At 39.4% G+C, this 17,406-nt stretch overlaps 1 protein-coding gene across 1 annotated transcript; it reads left to right on the top strand.

The window, feature by feature from the left end:
* Positions 1 to 1,274: 1,274 nt before the first annotated feature.
* Positions 1,275 to 4,864, top strand: LOC107863253 (protein RGF1 INDUCIBLE TRANSCRIPTION FACTOR 1-like). The gene is made up of 5 exons (XM_047402115.1): positions 1,275 to 1,338; positions 1,535 to 1,720; positions 2,748 to 2,822; positions 3,285 to 3,431; positions 4,276 to 4,864. Exons 1-5 carry the CDS (start codon positions 1,315 to 1,317, stop codon positions 4,543 to 4,545), a joined length of 702 nt encoding a protein of 233 aa, XP_047258071.1. The 5' UTR covers positions 1,275 to 1,314; the 3' UTR covers positions 4,546 to 4,864.
* The last annotated feature ends 12,542 nt before the right edge of the window (positions 4,865 to 17,406 follow it).

Here is a 17,406-nt window from a genome sequence, read left to right as displayed (position 1 = left end):
TGCGAAAAGTTGAAAAAAAAATTGTTAAAAAAGAAAGAGATTTTTAAACGAAGTAGGAAAGTAAACCAAATAAATTGAAACAAATGAAGTACAAAACAATAATATGAATGTAATTTATCCCACCCTCAAAAAACATATTATCTTACGATATAATTGTAATAATTTACATTTATATTTTTTAATTTATTCTTTAATTGTAATATTTGATTAAGAGTAAATTTATATGTATAGTAATTCTGTAACCATACTTTATTTGATTTCGACTTACATATATTCATATAAAAATATTATAAATTTAAACTTTAAAAACGTCTCAATCATAGCAGACTATGATGCAGCAATTTCAAAGAAATTCGAACAAAGTTCTATATCAGGATTCAGGTCTTGCCTTTGTGAAAGAAATTTGCTACAGCATATGATGATCAACATCTTTTCTTTAACAAATGAATGATATATAAATATATTTAATAAATTTAAAATTATATATAATATAAATTTTATATATTATTAAAAAATTTCAATGCACTATACGATATTTCTGTATTATAGAATTGAGTCTACACCTGGTAAAAAGATTTTATTTGGATCTTGTAGTTGTTACATTAATTTCTTGGCTAATTGTACTGTCAACAACTACAGTGAGACTCTGTGCAATAAGTACAACTAACTAGTGAAATTTACATTGTCAAAGATTGTGGTGGAATGATAATTATTTTTTCATCCTTAATTAAGAATTTTGAATTTGACTACCTTTGAGTATAAAGTCGTCTTTGTGAGAAATTGCTTTACCCCATATAAATTAAAATTTAATCAAATTTAATATAAATACTAAACACCGAATAGAAAAAAAAAGTTCTGAAAGTTACTATTATTATTTTTTTTAAAAAAAAAAATTGATCAATAAAGAATGACTTTTTACTTCTTTTAAAAAATTTTTATTCAAACTTTTCACGTAATATATTTAAAATCATCAGATTAAAGACATATTTTATTACATTTGATATATTTTTTAATTAAGTATCACAAAATTCAATTTTTTTTTATTAAATTTTATGTCAAATAAAAATAATTTCTTTTTAAAATGAAGGAAGCAATTTAATAAAAAATCTGAAAGTATAATAAATATAAATAAGAGTAATAATTTAATACTAATAGTTTATAAAGAGGAGTGTAAAATACATACTACTTTAGAAAAAAATATCAAGTGTGACTAAGTTCATTTTTCTACCTTTTAATTCACCACTATATAAAGGCCATCTCTTGGTCATTATCTTCCTTCAAGCCAAGAATGAAAAGAACTTTAAGTACACAACTATGATTAACAAATTAGCAAAAAAGGTGAGTTTTTGAAATATATAACATCTATTACAATTTTGATTAATTTGGAATTGCGTCTAAAGGTTTTCTTATTTAAGGTTTAAATACTTGAACTCGAGACCTGTAGTTAAGGATAGAGGTAGTATTTGTTGGTTTAAAATAGTTTTATGTTGATTTATTTTTATTGAGTTTTTAATTTTATGATTCTTTTTTGAAGGTGGGTAGTGATTCAATAACAAATATTCCAAAATGGCTAGAGGTTCTTTTGGATGAAAAATTCTTTAATTCATGTTTGGTACATGAATATGAGAAAAAGAATGAAGAAAATACATTTTGTTTGGATTGTTGCCTTACATTATGCATCCATTGCTTACCTTCTCATCAAAATCATAAACTTTTACAGGTTAGTTAAGTGTTTAAATATGATTTTTTTTTTTTTTACTTCAAAATATTATTCTATGATACGTTAGGTTGATTCCTTTGAGTAGGGTGTGCATCGTTGGGCTCGATTGATTTTATCTATTATTGGTTTGGTTTGTTGACTATCGTTTGTTAAATATGTTAAACTAATAATCAAATCAATAAGATATTTTTTATCATTTATCGATTTTTAGTCCTTAACGATTCAGTTTTTTATTTAACCGACATGAAAATATGTATAGAATAGAAATAATAGCAACTAACAAGAAAAGAAATGAAATTTTAGTTGCAGTAAAAATCCTACATGATGTGTTTTATTTTACAAGAATCTTCAAACTTGAATAGATTTTTGGGAAATTGAATAGGTTTATAGAAATAAAAGAGAAATATAGAGTAGGTTATATATATATAATTTGGAATATTCTTATTGGGTTATTGATTTACCCAATAATCCAATAATTTTTTTTATAAAATCATTAAAAAATCTTTAACCAAATAACTCAATAACAATAAATCAATAAAATTTTTATTGGTTTGATTTATTGATCGATTCGGATTTTGCACATTCCTACCTTTAAGGTGGAATTTTTCAGGTTTTTTTTTTTTCCTGCTTATAAATTTTTTAGCCTTTGTGTCAAATGCATGTTTAAGTATAGTTTCAACTTCTAAATACTATTTTGAGAAAAAAAAGTTAGAAATAGACCTAAATTTTAACGAAAATTACTGTAACACACCTCAACTTGATGTGGAGTTCTATGACCCTTCTAGATCATTTATTACCGTATTTTTGTGGTATATATTTGCTTAGTTGGATCACTTCAGATTTTGACGTGTTCAGTGTGCGCACATTATACAGTTGCGTTAGAGAGTAGGGGTTCGACGGTTATGGTTGGAAGTATTGAAATGTCATTTGCGAAACTTATTCTTTTATATTTATTAGAAAAGTTAATTTTTCCTTTTTTAAAAGGATTTTTTTTTTCTGAAACTATATCAAATATTTGGTTATGCAGATAAGAAGGTATATTTATCAAGATGTTTTACTATTGAAAGAAGCTAATAAAGTCTTAGATTGCTCCTTTGTTCAAGTAAGTTCCTAATGATCAAATTTGTTTTCATCTCTATTCCCTTGTTAGTAACATGCATCTTTCAACTTTTAATTAGGAAAAGAGTCACAAATATAGCTATACTTTGATAAAATTTACCGTGACACGCCTTAATTTTACAGGGTACTATGACGTCCCTCGATTATTTATTTATTATCATATTTTTGTAACATATATTTGTCCAACTGAAACCATTTTAGATCTTTATGCGTCAGTGCACTTGTATTCATGCAGTGATTCAGCTGGACAAATACATGTTACATAAATATGATATAGTCAATAGTCGAGGGAGGTCGTAGAACTCCGTAAAATTGAGACGTACTACAATATATTTTTTTTTCAAAATTTGGGTATATTTCAAAGCTTTTTTCAAATATAATTCAGATTACAAGTGGTGATTGTATATTTTAATTGATTTTTTTTTTTATATTCAATTTAATGCAGCCATATACGACAAATAGTGCTAAGGTTGTGTTCTTAAATCAAAGGCCAATTTCAAGACAAGATATCAAGTGTTCAATTAATTACACTTGTATTACATGTCACAAAAGCCTTCAACGCCCAAATAAATTTTGTTCCATCTCATGCAAGGTTTGAATTTTCTATCAAGATACTTGAATTATGAAATATATATATATATATATTCGGAGTCTATCGGAAACAATCTTTCTATTTCCTCGGTTGTGGCGATATGGACTGCGTATATTTTAACCTCCTCAAATAGGGGCGGACCTATGTAGGATTTTGGTGTGCTTCGCCACCCACTAAACTCAACACGGAATAGGTATAATTACATAAAAAATAGGTATAAAATATATAAAAACACCCACTATAAGAAAAAGTTGGTTGGGTGTATTGACATTTAGGTTGACTTTAAGGTACTTTAGTTTTTAAAATTTTTAAGCACCCACAATCCTTATATTTTGGGTCCACTACTGTCCTCAAACCCTATTAGGTGGGAATACATTGAGTTTGTTGTTGTATATATATATATATATGTGTGTTAATCACATAACTTGTGTTAGTTATTTTAGTTATACACACCAATCTTAATAGAGGTAGATAGACTATTTTATGGCTTATTACTGCTGATGTGTATAATATGTCAATTAATTTAGGGAAAAAAGATTTGAAATATACTTGAATTTTGATGAAATTTGTTGTAACACGCCTCAATTTTGTGGAGGTCCTATGATTCCTAGACTATTTATTATCGTATTTTTATGGTATAAAATTCATTATTACATTTCATATTGAATATTTTCTGTCCATCATCCATATTTTCATTGAGTTTATTAAGCTTATATATAATTTTTATTTAAAATTAATATTCCTTTTTTTTTAACTTGCTCAACATAAAATAATAAATAATAAATTCACATTTTCTTCGTACCAAACTTGCACTAAATTGACTAGTCATTTTCATTTGTCACAGGTACAATACATGATAAGTTGCTCTAATGTGAAGTCGATTATAAAATATCAAAAGTTCATAAGCAACTGTGAAAGTTTATTGAAACTTATTGAAGATCAAAAGACAAGTTCCTCTTGCTCAACCTCAACCAGTCTTGTTGCAGTCACTCTTAAATCTTCGATAACCGACTCTAATCATACATCGATAAATGTGTCAACTTGCTCGTCAGCATCTGATGGCTCATGCGTGCATCGGCGAAAGGGCGTGCCACAAAGGTCTCCCTTGTGTTAGATTCATAATACACAAGTTATTTACGTTGTAGTAGTCAAATTTTATTAAAAGAGTTCAAATATGAAGAATTCAACACACACGTAAAGAGATCAGAAGCTGTTCAACATCTAATATATATATATATATATATATATATATATATAAAATAATTTAAATTATGTATAAATAGTGTATTTTGAACTCCTCGACACTTCTTGACTCCGCCTTTGCACTAGAATTGACAACTCTACGCTTGTAGATTTTATTTTATTTTTGTTTTATTGTGCGAAGGTAGCACAAATATATACAAGTGTGGGGCTTCTTATACGACGGATTATTATGATTTAAAATTTCACTTATTGAATATCAGTTTTTAAATATATTAATTCAATAATCAATCAATAAGATATTGGTTTACTAGGCAACATATTGGTTCAATCATTTCAGGCTCTCTTCTTTCACTTTTGCTCACCAATGTAAGTGAAGAGCATATATGTGTACTTCAATATTGTGATTGTTTAGATTGACACTCTTTATTTATTGAAAAGAGATTAAAGAAAAATATTTAACAAAAAGAATCAATATTTTAATAATTAAACATAATAAATAAGGATATAATAATCAAAATGTATAATTTCTTAAGGGTGTGCTAATAAAAATAACGCTTAAGTCATCGACAGACACTTAAAGTTGTCCTGAAAATTCACTTAGACCCTTTAACTAAGGCCTGTACCTATTAGGCACCTCAACTGCTTAAAATTGATATCTATCAGGCAAAAAATGCTGATTTGACAAGGAAAGTGCGTGAATCGAAGAAAAAATAATATTTTACTTTTTTTAATTAAAAAATTTATACTTAAATTATTTTATTAATATAATTTTTAATTATAATAATTTCTACTTTAAAAAAAAGAAAAAAATTTTCAACCTCTCCCCCAGCGTCATCATCTTCACCCCACCCCACCCTCACCCCAACCCCGCGTCATCGTCTTCACCCCATCCCACCCCTACCCTGCGTCATTGTCTTCACCCCACCCCAGTTTGTCATCTTCACAGCACCTCACCCCACCCCGTCATCGTTAAAGCTAATGTCTCCGATACAGATCAAGTCAAATCTCTCTTCGATGCAGCGTAATCGAAATTTTGATCGCGGTCAACATTCTGGACAACTCGACGGTTAATTCCCTTTTCAAAATTCAATTTCTTAATTGAAAATTTTAATTTGTTTGGTCTGCTCAATTTGGATCAGTTTGAAATTTGAAGTTGTTCCGTAAAGTTTAAAAAAGGGTGTCGGACATGACAACTTAAAGAAGGAAAGGATGGTTGTTTAAGTTGCCATGACAACTTTAAAAAAGGGAGGCAAAGACGATAGCTTTGTTAAAGAAAGAAAAAAGAATAAGGAAGGAAAGGATAATTGTTAGTGTCGGACATGACAACTTAAAAAAAAAAGGAATAAAGAATAAGGATGGCTGTAGAAGAAGATGAAACAGGGGGAAGGGGTGTTTAGTTTTTCTTTTTTTAAATGTTATTATTTTTTAAATTATAATTTAATTAGTTATGAAATATTTTTTAATTATTTTTGGATTTAATGCCACGTGTTATTTTTTAATTCGTCATTTTTACCATATCACCGCGTGTGTGTTGTACACACTTCAGTTTTTAGCTGATTAACAAAAAAAGGCCTGATTGGATCAAAATTCGGGTGAGTTATGGGTCTGATAGGTACAGGCCTTAGTTGAGGGGTCTAAGTGAATTTTCGGGAAAACTTTAAGTCTCGATGACTTAAGCCTAAAAATAATGACAAGTGAAATGTCTAAATAGTTTTCCAGGATAAAAATTTGTGAAGAGTGAAAATATCTTGTGAGATAATTATTTTCAACAATTATTTTCTATTTTATACAACAGGTGTCAAGTCCTATGTATCAATTTTAATCTCATATTTTATACTTAATGTAGCAAATCTTAGTTATACAATTAAAGAGCTAAACTTCAAATGCTTTTATTTTTGTTGTTTATATGAGTAAGTTATATATAATTATCTTGTGAGATAATTTGACTTTTTGAAAAATACTATTAAGTAGTTAATATGTTTTATGTATTTATTAGGTGTCATAATTATCAGGTGTCAAAATGGCCCCACCATTTTTGGGGTGGGTCGGGCGTGATTTGGACCGAAAATCGATCGGGCTGCCTTAGGCAAGCTGAGAAGTTGCCTAGTGTGATCCATTGTGGTCAGTGGGGTGGTTTGGGTGGTCAAACGGGTGAAACGGCACGAAACAGGCCATTTTGGGGGCCAAATCGATGTGTTATAGCCCATGATTTTTGGGTAGGCCCGGGTTTCAGGCGTGATTTGGGTCAAAAATCTATCGAGCTGCCCCAGGCAGGCTGGGGAGTGGCCTAGTGTGGTGTATTATGGTCAGTGGGGAGGTTTAGATGGTCAAACGGACGAAACGATGCGAATAGGCTGTTTTGGTGTCAAATTGGTATGTTATAGCCCACGATTTTTAGGGTGGGCCCGAGAGCCGAGCGTGATTTGGGCCAAAAATAGATCTGACTACCCCAGGCAGACTGAGAAGCAGCTTAGTATGGTCCATTATGGTCAGCGGGGCGGTTTGGGTGGTCAAACGAGCGAAACAGCGCGAATGGACCATTTTGGAGCTAAATCGGTGTGCTATAGCCTACGGTTTTTGAGGTGGGCCCATGGTCCTAGCATGATTTGGGCCAAAAATCGTTTGGGCTACCCCAGGCAGGCTGAGGAGTGACCTAGTATGGTCCATTATGGTAAGCGGGGTGATTTGGCTGGTCAAATCGGTGAAACGGCACGAACGGGCCATTTTGGGGCCAAATCGGTGTGCTATAGCTCATCGTTTTTGGGATGGGCCCGGGGTTTGGGCGCTATTTGGGCTAAAAATTAACCTACCTGCCCCAGGCAGGCAGGGAAGCATCCTAATATGGTTTATTTTGGTCAGCGGGGCGATTTGGATGGTGAAAAGGGCGAAATAGTGCGAATGAGCCATTTTGAGGACAAATCGGTGTGCTATAGCCTACGGTTTTGGGGTGGTCCGAAGGGGATTTGGGCCAAAAATCCACAGGGCTACCCCAGGAAGGCTGATGAGCTACCTAATATGATCCATTGTGGTCAGCGGGGCATTTTGGATGGTTAAAAGGGTGAAACAGTGTGAACGGTCTATTTTGGGGCCAAATTAATATGTTATAGCCCACGACTTTTGGGATGGGCCTGGGTCCGGGCATAATTTGGACCAAAAATGAGCAAAAAGGCGCGAACGGACTATTTTGGGGCCAAATCGTGTGCTATAGCCCACGATTTTTGGGGTGAGCCTAGGTTCGAGCATGATTTAGGTTGAAAATTGACCGTGCTTCCCCAGGCAAGCTGGGGAGCTGCCTAGTGTGGTCTATTGTGGTTAGCGGGGCAATTTGGGTGGTCAAACGGATGAAGAGGTGCAATTAGGCCATTTTGGGGCTAAATCGGTGTGCTATAGCCTATGATTTTTGAGGTGGGCCTGGGGCCAAGCGTGATTTGGGTCAAAAATTGACCGGGTTGCCACAAGAAGCTGGAAAGCATCCTAGTGTGGTCCAATGTGATCAATGGGGCAATTTGGGTGGTCAAACAGGCGAAATGACACGAGCGGTCCATTTTTGGGCCAAATCGATGTGCTATAGCCCACGGTATTTGGGGTGGAATAGGGAGCCGGGGGTAATTTGGGCTGAAAATCGACCGGGATACCCCAGGTGATACAAGAATAATCAAGGAAGACACAAAAACAACGCCAAAATAGCCCACAAGTTCAAAGAACCAAGGACTTCTTTGATGAACACTCTCGGATTCAAGAACAAGAACAAGAAGGAAGAGTTTACAAGGTGTTCAACAACAAAAACATCCAGCCACCAAACTATATTAACAACAATAAAAGGAACAACAATAACAACAATAATCCACGTGGCTTCACTACTACAATACAAATCACAAGGTTACAACAAGATAAAGATAGAAGATAGACAAATGGAGGTATAATCTTAAGAACCCAAGAGCTTATTCCAATATTGAACCCTTAATAGTACACACTACAATCACCTACCTCTTACAATGACACAAGAGAGGAGTCCACCACTCAAGCACCAATGTATCAAGCAAAATGCAACACACAAATGATTTCACACGTGTGCAATGCCCTAGTTTCGGTTTTGGAATCCCTCTCTCTAAGAGAAGTGTTCTTTCAATATATTTCAACAACTAAAGAAATAAATCCTACAATGTTCTATTTATACTACTTTACAATAATTGACAAAATGACAAAAGTGCCCTTTAGTGACTAGTCTTCAAAAATACTCAAAAGTGTCATGATCATGATCATACTTGTATCATCCTCTCCATCTTGAGAGAAATTTGACCACAAATTCATGGGCTCACCTCTTTTAATAAGGCACTTCACAATCTCCTTCTTGCGGCCACACATCTTCTCCATACTCTTCATTTTGTACTTCGGCTTTTTTTTGGTCTCCATCTTGCGGTTTGCCATCATTCTTAACTGATTCAATGTCCATCTCTTCTCTAAGATAGTACAATCTACCCTCCCTTAGGATTATATTCCTCCTGTTTGGGCTCTTACTAGCCTTGTTCCCCACCATTTACACTTGAAGCATTGAAATCCCTTGGGATTGAAAGTAGAATTCAATTTACCTTCATACCCTGGAGGATGTTTTTGGATAGCTTTGGTAGCCTCGGGTTCGGCAGCCATGAATGAGTTCTCTTTGAGCTCCCTCTCAACCTCTAAAGCTGCGTGGAAGATACCATCTATGGTGTCGAATTTATGAAGCATCATGAGAGTGGAGATGTCCTTGTTTAACCTAACTTTGAAGCGCATAATGTCATGACATACTTGCTCGCCTCGGTGGTCAAGTTTCAATATCAATTGTTGAAATTCCCTTGCCTCAAATTATACAATTTGGCAAGGAGCTCATCCCTATAAGTCTCGGGCAAGTACCTTTACCGTATAAGGTTCTTTAACCGAAACTAAGGAGGAGGTTGTCCCCAAATTATCTCATTCCCAAACTGTTTAACATACTCCCACCATATATTAGCATACCCTTCGAAGTGAGCTATAGCATAGCAATTTTTCTTTTCTTCGGTGAGATCATTAATTTGAAAGATCTTGTCATAAGATGACTCCCATGCAAGGTAGGCTTCGGGATCACTCTCACCTTTGAAAACGGGAAGGCTCACTTTGGTGGAATTGAGATCTATATCTCTGTTTAGGTGGCCATCTCTCACCTCTCAGCCTAACTCCCCATGTCTACCCCTCATTCTTTCTTCCCTCAAGTAAACCTTATCATACTTCACATAACCATCATGTTGTCTTCCTCTACCATAGCCCTTAACATGGATAGGTCTATTTGGGTTAAGTGGAGCTTGTAATGGCGGTATTGGATTTGGATAGTGAAGTCTTTGGTCAAGTGGAGTTTGGATGAGAGGCTTCAGGTTTGGTGGTGGTATTTGGGTTCCAAGCCCTTCTTGTTGGACTTGGTGGAGTGGAGGATGGTTTGGTCTATCTTTTTCTTGGCTTTGGGAGTAAAGATTGGTTTGATTTATGGTAATTGGTGGATATAGCATTTGGTGCAAGGTCTCGGGAGTATTAGTTGGGGAGTTGTTTTAAGGGGTGGAAGGTCGACTCCTTTGGCTTTCCACACGTTCTAATCTCCCACTAATTGATACCACATTCGTATCTAATTTCTCAAGACCCACATTCAACCTAGCCACATCTCAGGACATAGTTTCAAGGCGAGCCAAAATGTTATTGATGACATTATTATCCATTGTTTGAGCATTTGAAGCCTCGGGTTCCATTGTGGTTGTACTAAATATAGCCCTTTAAGTTTCTTCAAACTCAAGCTCAACAATGGTGGATGGCTCAAATAACCTCCAATTTAGCTTAAATTTGAACCCTATACTCCTGTAGTGTTAGAGAACACAAATCTAACACTAAAAATACAAGAAAAACACAAAATCAAAAACTCAAAATTTGACCTAGGGTCAAAAACGGGTTTAGTATTTTTTGGGGGATTTTCGATTTTGACACTTCTTTTTTGTTGGGATTTTCAAATTCTAGACTCTAATAGTGTTAGGGAACAAGGATCTAACACTACAAACACACAAAAATCAAGTTTTTTTGAAAAATCCTAAAAAAGTGAACAGTAATTTTTTTTCACTTTTTTTTCATTTTCAAGATAACAATCCTAAGATTGATTTTGTTGGACCAAAATCAAACATTGCTTTGATACCAAATGATACAAGAATAATCAAGGAAGACACAAAAAGAACACTAAAACAGCCCACAAGTTCAAAGAACCAAGGACCTCTTTGATGACCACTCTCGGATTCAAGAACAAGAACAAGAACAAGAAGGAAGAGTTTACAAGGTGTTTAACACCAAAAACAGCTAGCCACCAAACTATATTAACAACAATAACAAAAAAAATCCGCACGGCTTTACTACTACAATACAAACTACAAGGTTACAACAAAATAAAGATAGAAAGATAGACAAATTGAGGTATAATCTTAAGAACTCAAGAGCTTATTCTACTCTTAGACCCTTAATACTACACACTACAATCACCTACCTCTTACAATGACACAAGAGAGGAGTCCACCACTCAAGCACCAACGTATCAAGCAAAATGCAACACACAAATAATTCCACACTTGTGCAATGCCCTAGTTTTGATTTTGGAATCCTTCTCTCTAAGAGAAGTGTTCTTTCAATAGCTTTAAATAACTAAAGAAATAAACCCTACAATGTTCTATTTATACTACTTTACAATAATAGACAAAATAACAAAAGTGCCCTTTAGTGACTAGTCTTCAAAAATACTCAAAAGTGTCATGATCATGATTATACTTGTATCACCAGGAAGGCTGGGGAGAGGCCTAGTGTGGTCCATTATGGTTAGTAGGGCATTTTGGGCAGTCAAACGGGCGAAACGGCACGAACGGGCATTTTTGGAGCTAAATCGGTGTGCTATAGCCCACAGTTTTTGGGGAGGGCCTAGGGTCCGTGAGTGATTTGGGCCACAAATTGATCGAACTGCCCCAGGAAGGCTGGGGAGAGGCCTAGTGTGGTCGATTGTAGTAACGAGGCAATTTGGGTGGTCAAATGGGCGAAATAGCACGAAAGGGCTGTTTTATGGCCAAATCGGTGTGCCATAGCCCACAGTTTTCAGGGTGGACCTGGGGGTAGGCTGTGATTTGGGTCAAAAATCAATTGAATTGCCCCAGGCAGGCTGGGGAGCTGCCTAGTGTAGTCCATTGTGGTCAGCGAAGCGGTTTGGGTGGTCAAACGGGCGAAACAGTGTGAACGGACCATTTTATGGCAAAATTGGTGTGCTATAGCCCACGATTTTTGGGGTGGGCTTAGGGGCCGGGTATGATTTATGTCAAAAATCAATCGAGCTGCCCCAGGCAGGCTGAGAAGTGGCTTAGTGTGGTCCATTATGGTCAGTAGGGTGGTTTGGGTGGTCAAAAGGGCGAAACGACGCGAACGGGCTATTTTGGGGCCAAATAGGTGTGCTATATCCCATAGTTTTTGGGGTAGGCCCAGGGGATGGGCGTGTTTTGGTCTCAAAATTGATCGGGCTACCCCAAGCAGGCTGGGGAGCGGCTTAGTGTGGTCTATTGTGGTCAGTGGGAAGATTTGGGTGTTCAAATAGGCAAAACGACATGAACGGGTCATTTTGAGGCAAATCAAGGTGTTATAGCCCACGATTTTTAGGGAGGGCCTAGGGGACCTGGTGTGATTTAGGTCAAAAATCTATCGAGATCCCAGGCAGGCTGGGGAATGGCCTATTGGGTCCATTATGGTCAGTAGGGCGATTTAGGTGGTCAAAAGGATGGAACGGCACGAATGGGCTGATTTGGGGCCAAATTAGTGTGCTATAGCCCACGGTTTTTTGGTGTGAGCCCGGGGGCCTAGCGTGATTTGGGCGGAAAATCAACTAGCCAGGCCCAGGTAGGCTGGGGAGCGGCCTAGTGTGGTCCATTATGGTCAGCGAGGCAGTTTGGATGGTAAAAAAGGACAAACAGTGCAAACGAACCATTTTGGTGCCAAATCGTTGTTTTATAGTCTATGTTTTTAGGGGTAGGACCAAGGCCCGGGCACGATTTGGGTTAAAAATTAACCGAGGTGCCCCAGGCTTGGGAGCGGCCTAGTGTGGTCTATTTTGGTCAGTGAGATGGTTTGGATGGTCAAACGGATGAAACGATGCAAACGGGCCATTTTGGGGGTAAATCGGTGTGCTATAGCCCGCGACTTTTGGGGTGGGCCGGGGGACCGGGCATGATTTAGGCTAAAAATCCACCGGGCTAGCCCAGGTAGGCTAAGGAGTTGCCTAGTGTTATCTATTGTGATCAGCGGGGCATTTTGGGTGGTCAAATAGGCGAAACAATGTGAACGAACCATTTTGAGGCCAAATCAATGTGCTATCGCCCATGATTTTTGGGGTGGGCCTAGGGTTCGAGTGTAATTTGGGCTAAAAATCGATCGCGACTGCCCTAAATAGGCTGAGGAGTGGCATAGTATGTTTTATTGTGGTCACCGAGGAAATTTAGGTGGCCATTTGGGGGCCAAATAGGTGTGCTATTGCCCATTATTTTTTGGGTGGGCCTGGGGTCAAGCATGATTTAAGCCAAAAATTAATCGGGCTGCCCTAGTTAGGTTGAGGAGCTACCTAGTGTGGTCAATTATGGTCAGCGGGGTGGTTTCGATGGTCAAACGGGGAAAAAGGTGCACAAGGGCCATTTTGGGGCCAAATTGGTGTGCAATAGCCCATGGTTTTTAGGGTTGGCCCAAGGCCGAGCGTGATTTGGGTCAAAAATCGATCGGGCTACTCCAGGAAGCTGGGAAGCGGCCTAGTGTGGTCCATTGTGGTTAGCGGGGCGGTTTGGGTGGTTAAACAGGCAAAACGGCGCAAACGGGCCATTTTGAGACCAAATTAATGTGTATAGCTCACGATTTTGGGGTGGGACCGAGAGCCGGGAGTGATTTAGGCAAAAAATTAATCGGGCTACAAGGCTGAGGAGTGGGATAGTATGGTCTATTGTGGTCAGTAGGACAGTTTGGGTGGTCAAACGGGTGAAATGGCATGAATGGGCCTTTTTGGGGCCAAATCGGTGTGCTATAGCCCACGAATTTCAGGGTGGGCCTGGGGTCGAGCGTGATTTGGGCCAAAAATCGACTGGGCTTCCCCCGGCAGGCTGAGAAGCTTCCTAGTGTTGTCTATTCTGGTCAGCGGAGCAGTTTGGGGGGTCAAACGAGCGAAACAGCCGTAACGGGCTATTTTGGGGCCATATCAGAGTGCTATAGCCACAGTTTTTGGGGTAGGCATGGGGGTTATGCGTGATTTAGGCTAAATATTAATCGGGCTACCCCAGACAGGCTGGGGAACGGCCTAGTGTGGGCCATTATGATCAGCGGGGCGGTTTGGACGGCCAAACGGGCAAAACGACTCAAACGGCCCATTTTGGGGAGAAATCGGTGTGCTATAGCCCCAATTTTTTAGGAAGGGCCGGGGGCCGGGCATGATTTGGGCCAAAAATCCATCGGGCTGCCTCAGGCAGGCCAAGTAGCTGCCTAGTGTGATCTATTATTATCAGCGGGACATTTTGGGTGGTCAAATGGGTGAAACGTCGCGAACGGACCATTTTGGGGCCAACTCGATGTGATATAGCCAATAGTTTTTTGGGGGTGGGCCTGGGTCCAAGCGTAATTTGGGTTGAAAATCAACCGGGCCCCAAGCTAGTTGAGGAATGACCTAGTGGTCTATTATGGTCAGCGGGGAGTTTTAGATTGTCAAACGGGTGAAACGATGCAAATGGGCCATTTTAGGGATAAATTGGTATGCTATAGCCCATAGTTATTGGGGTGGGTGAAGAGTCTGTGCGTGATTTGGGATGAAAAGTGATCGGGCTACCCAAGGCAGGTTAGGAAAAGGCCTAGTGTGGTAAGCTGGGCGATTTGGATGGTCAAACGGGCGAACCAGCACAGGGCCATTATAGGGCTAAATCGGTCTGCTATAGCCAACGATTTTTAGGGTGAGCCCAGGGGCCGGGCGTGATTTGGGTTAAAAATTTATCGGGATGCCCCAAACAGGCTGGAGAGCTGCCTAGTGTGGTCCATTTTCGTCTGCAAGGCAGTTTGGGTCGTCAAACCAATGAAACGGCGCGAATGGGCTATTTTATGGCCAAATCGGATTGGTATAGCTTATAGTTTTTGGTGTGGGCTTGGGGGCCAGGTGTGATTTGTTTTAAAAGTCAATTGGGCTGCCCCAGGCAGGCTGGGGAGCGGCTTAGTATGGTCTATTATCATCCGCGGGGTGGTTTGGGTGGTCAAACGGGCGAAACAACGCGAATGGGCCACTGTGGGGACAAATTGGTGTGCTATATTCCACGATTTTCAGAGTGGGCCCGGGGGCCAAGTTTGTTTTGGTTCAATAATCGGTCGAACTTCCCAGGCAGGTTGGGTAGCAGCCTATTGTGGTTCATTAAGGTCAGCAGGACGATTTGGGTGGTCAAAAGGGTGAAATAGCGACGAACGGACCGATTTAAGGACAAATCAGTGTGCTATAGCCTATGGTTTTTAGGGTGGGCCCGAGTTCCTAATGTGATTTGGGCCGAAAATCAATCGGGCAGCCCCAGGCAGGCTGGGGAGCAGCATAGTATGGTTTATTGTTGTCAGCGGGGTAGTTTGGGTGGTCAAAAGGGCAAAACGGCGCGAATGGGCCATTTTCGGGCTAAATCAGTGTGCTATAGCGTACGATTTTTGGGGTGGGCCCCGGGGCAGGCGTGATTTTGGCAAAAAATCGATCGGGCTTCCCCAGGAAAGCTGGCGAATAGCCTAGTGTGGTCAATTAAGGTTAGTAGAGCGGTTTGGGTGGTCAAACAGTTGAAATAGCATGAACGTGCTATTTTGAGGCCAAATTGGTGTGCTATAACCCACGGTTTTTAGGGTAGGCTCGGGGGTCAGGCATTATTTAGGCCAAAAATCGATCGAGCTGCCTCCGGTAGGTTGGAGAGTAACCTAGTATGGTCCATTGTGGTCAAGGGGCAGTTTCGGTGGTAAAATAAGTGAAATTGCGCTAACGGGCCATTTTGGAGCCAAATTGATATGCTATAGCTCACGATTTTTGCGGTGGGGTCGAGGGCCTGGTGTGATTTTGGCAAAAAATCGAGCGAGCTGCCCCAGACAGGCTAGGCAGCGGCCTAGTGCGGTCCATAGTGGTAAGCAGGGCTGTTTGGGTGGTCAAACGGGTGAAACGATGCGAACGGCCATTTTCGGGCCAAATCGATGTGCTATAGCCCACGGTTTGTAGGGTAGGCAGGGATCGGGCATTATTTAGGCTGAAAATCAATTGGGCTACCCCAAGTAGGCTGGGGAGTAGCCTAGTGTTGTCCATTGTTGTCAAGGGGCAGTTTCGGTGGTAAAACTGGCGAAACAGCGCAAATGGGCCATTTTGGAGCCAAATCGGTGTGCTATAGCCCATGATTTTTGGGGTTGACCCGGGGATCGAGCATGATTTGGGTCAAAAAATTGATCGGGGTACATCGAGAGTTGGGGAGCGATATAGTGTGGTCCATTGTGGTTAACGGGGCAGTTTGAGAGGTCAAACGGGCGAAATAGCGCGGATGGGCCAATTTAGGGACAAATCAGTATGATATAGCCCACGGTTTTTGGGGTAGGCTCGAGGTAGTGCGTGATTTGGGTAAAAAATTGAACGGGCTTCCCCAGGCAGGTAGAGAGCGACCTAGTGTGGTCTAATATGGTCAGCGAGGCGGTTTGGGTGGTTAAACGGGCGAAACATGCTAACGGGCTATTTTTAAGCCAAATCGGTGTTCTATAGCCCACAGTTTTTGCGGTGGTCCCGAGGGCGGGGTGCGATTTAGGCTAAAAATTGACTGGGCTACCCTAGGCAGGCTGGGGAGCGGACTACTATGGTCCATTGTGGTCAGTAGTGTGGTTTGGGTTGTCAAACGGGTGAAAAGGCGTGAATGGGCGGTTTTGAGGATAAATTGGTGCTATAGGCCACGGTTTTTGGGGTGGGCCCAGGTTTCTGGTGTAATTTATGCTAAAAATTGATCAGGATGCCCTAGGCAAGCTAGAAAGCAACCTAGTGTGGTCCATTGTGGCCAGCGGGGCGGTTTGGGTAGTCAAACGGGTGAAACAGCGTGAACGAACAATTTTATGGCCTAATCGGTGTGATATAACCCACGATTTTTGGGGTGGGCCCGGAGGTCGGGAGTGATTTTTGTCAAAAACCGATCGGGCTGTGCTAGGCATGTTGGGGAGCAGCTATTATGGTCCATTGTGGTCAGCGGGGCGGTATGGGGGGTCGAACGGGCGAAACCGTGCGAACGGGCTATTTTTGGGCCAAATTGGTGTGCTATAGCTAACAAATTTTAGGGTGGACCCTTGGGCCAGACGTAATTTAGATCAAAAATAGACCGGGCTACCCCAGACAGGCTGGGAAGCAGCCTATAGTGGTCAGCAAGGTAGTTTGGGTGGTTAAACGGGCAAAACAATGCGAACAGTCTATTTTGGGACCAAATTGGTAGGGGTGTGCAAAAATCGAACCGACCGATAAACCGAATTGATAAAAATATTATTGGGTTATTGGTATTGGGTTATTGGGTTGACAATTTTTTATTGGTTTTATAAAAAAATTTATTGGATTAATGGTTCGATTTCGGTTTTAGCTTATTGGGTTATCGGTTAAACCGATAATCCAATAAGGATACACTAAGTTACTGTTTTACCCCTGTTTATGTTATATCTATAAATATTTATATATATATATATATATATATATATATAT

The sequence above is a fragment of the Capsicum annuum genome, chromosome 1 (assembly GCF_002878395.1).
Source record: "Capsicum annuum cultivar UCD-10X-F1 chromosome 1, UCD10Xv1.1, whole genome shotgun sequence".
NCBI classification, from domain to species: domain Eukaryota; kingdom Viridiplantae; phylum Streptophyta; class Magnoliopsida; order Solanales; family Solanaceae; genus Capsicum; species Capsicum annuum.
This window is presented reverse-complemented; position numbering and strand designations above follow the sequence as displayed.

What these genes read in the sequence shown, in the direction of transcription:
- LOC107863253 (XM_047402115.1), top strand. Translation starts at nt 1,315, where the DNA reads ATGATTAACAAATTAGCAAAAAAG. An exon ending in AAAATCATAAACTTTTACAG is followed by an intron (nt 1,721 to 2,747) that starts GTTAGTTAAGTG and finishes TTGGTTATGCAG; the next exon opens with ATAAGAAGGTATATTTATCA. An exon ending in TAGATTGCTCCTTTGTTCAA is followed by an intron (nt 2,823 to 3,284) that starts GTAAGTTCCTAA and finishes AATTTAATGCAG; the next exon opens with CCATATACGACAAATAGTGC.